The 2,094-nt window shown below is 33.6% G+C and overlaps 1 protein-coding gene across 1 annotated transcript in view; it reads right to left on the bottom strand.

The window, feature by feature from the left end:
- Positions 1–1,607: 1,607 nt before the first annotated feature.
- Positions 1,608–2,094, bottom strand: part of LOC130807803 (salicylic acid-binding protein 2-like) — a 1,744-nt gene continuing 1,257 nt past the window's right edge. The window contains exon 2 of the mRNA XM_057673145.1: positions 1,608–2,094. This exon is cut by the window's right edge and continues 62 nt beyond it. Coding sequence (XP_057529128.1) covers positions 1,875–2,094 — 220 coding nt within the window. The 3' untranslated portion in view covers positions 1,608–1,874.

Below are 2,094 nucleotides of genomic sequence, written 5' to 3'. Positions count from 1 at the left end.
CCATTCGCCCGAAGCTATAATCCATTCGCTCGAATCCAGCAGCATTCGACCGAATCCAGCATCATTTACCATTTCTAATAGGTTTTGAGCTATTTCCTTTGAAGTCTTCAGCCCATTCGCCTGAGCCAGCTCCTGTTCGACCGAATGGGTGGTCAAATGGGTTTAAATCTTCTTCGAAGCATATCCTCGAAGTGTCGAAAGGTCTTGGAACTATGCACGGCTCTCGGGGATTACTTGGAGTGCTTGAAAATGCCTTGATATTCGTGTCTTTTCTTCTATTATGATGTCTAAGCCTCGACCTCGATCCATTTCACCTCGAAATCCCCGAAAGTACCTGAAATGACCTTAAAACACTGCGGGGGCAAGAGCAAGGTAAATCGAGTGTAAAACATATAAAACCAATGAGAAACTTTAGTGCTCTTCTCGATTTCATCGATCAATTTGAAATCAAATAACCTGTAACCAGATGAGGACTCAAACATCAAATAAGTTTTTGTCTCTTTCTTTTTATATGAACTAGAAATACAATAATAAAGCTATGGACTTGAACTAAATAAAGGAATTTGAATGGGTTTGAAGGAATTGAAGGGGACTTGAGAGCTTTTGAAAATAAAAATAAAAACCAATTAGTGAGAGTTCTTAAAAATTCAAAGTTTAGTTTGATTTGTTTAATTTTTCCGAAATCAAATAACTATAACTTTCAGCTTTTCGAAATCAGGGAAAGGGGGTGGTTTGCAAGGAAGGATTGTAGGGAAGGGGTTGTAGGGGAGGGGTTGAGTTGTAGGGAAGACTTATAGATAGGGGGTTTCAAGGGAGGTTGTGAATGGGGAGGGGTAGATGGTGTAAAAGGTGCTGGGAGGGTGGGGTGGTTTGTGTGAGGTATTTTTTATAATAAAATCAAAAAAATTAAAAAGTTAATCACGCATTATATTAAAAGGTTTGGAAAATTCCAATTGTCATAGCTATATAGAGTATGTCAAATGGAAATCATTTATTAGTTAAAGATAAATGAAATGACATTTATATTTAACCAATATCTCTCTCATTAAAATATCTTTTACTAACATTTATTTATAAGTTAAATTGAGTAAATTAGAGATTATAAATTATACTAAAAAGTTAGAAAAATTCCAATTGTCACAACTATATATAGAGACTTTCCCAAATGGAACTTATTTATTGGCAAAAAAAAAATGACATGATATTTTATTTTGACCGATATCTCTATCATTAAAGTATCTTTGACCAGTATTTATCTATAGTTAAATTGAGTAAATTAGAGAATATAATACACTACATTATATATTATTGACAATTTCTAAAATTACATAATTAATTTATACATATAATTATCAAAATTGAGTATTTGTACTGCGTAATATCTCAGACTTTGTTATTCTTAATATCATATGTTTATATAGATAGATGCTAAAAAACCGTGCATTACACGAACTTATACACTAGTTATAATAATAGATGGTCAATGATCTTTGTATTGGGGGTTAATTAGCCGGAATCTAGTGACATGCCTCGATGATGTTGACTTAGGTACTTGAGTAGTGGTAACTCGCAAAAAATATTGTGTTTATAATTCGCAAAAGGTCTTAAGTTTAACGTTGTAATCACAATTTATTCTATATATTTGAATATCATAATATTTTATTTATTATATGACAAGCTCATACATATCAAAATGAAATACTCTATTACCTCCGTTCGAAATACTTGCAACTGATAGTGATATGTTTAATGGAGAAAAGTCCCTATTAGTAGCGAGTATAATGAAGGGGAATTATATATTAAATTTCAAAGAGAGAGAGTAAAGGAAGAGGTAGTTGACTGATGACTACTCCATCATGCTTGGAAATAGTAAACTACTTGTCGGCAATGATGTCCATAAAACAATCACAGAGCTTTTTTGGCATGCAGAACATTGGCATATGATCTGATCCCTCAAGTTCCTTCACCTCCTTCACCCCATGATTCTCAATCATCCACCGCTGAAAATCAACTAAAATTCCTTGATCTCGATCACAAATCACATAAACAGTCCGAACTGATCCATACCTCTCCTTGGTTAATTTCGCCGCAGGT

Source organism: Amaranthus tricolor, chromosome 3 (genome assembly GCF_026212465.1).
Source record: "Amaranthus tricolor cultivar Red isolate AtriRed21 chromosome 3, ASM2621246v1, whole genome shotgun sequence".
Classification (NCBI taxonomy): Eukaryota; Viridiplantae; Streptophyta; class Magnoliopsida; order Caryophyllales; family Amaranthaceae; genus Amaranthus; species Amaranthus tricolor.
This window is presented reverse-complemented; position numbering and strand designations above follow the sequence as displayed.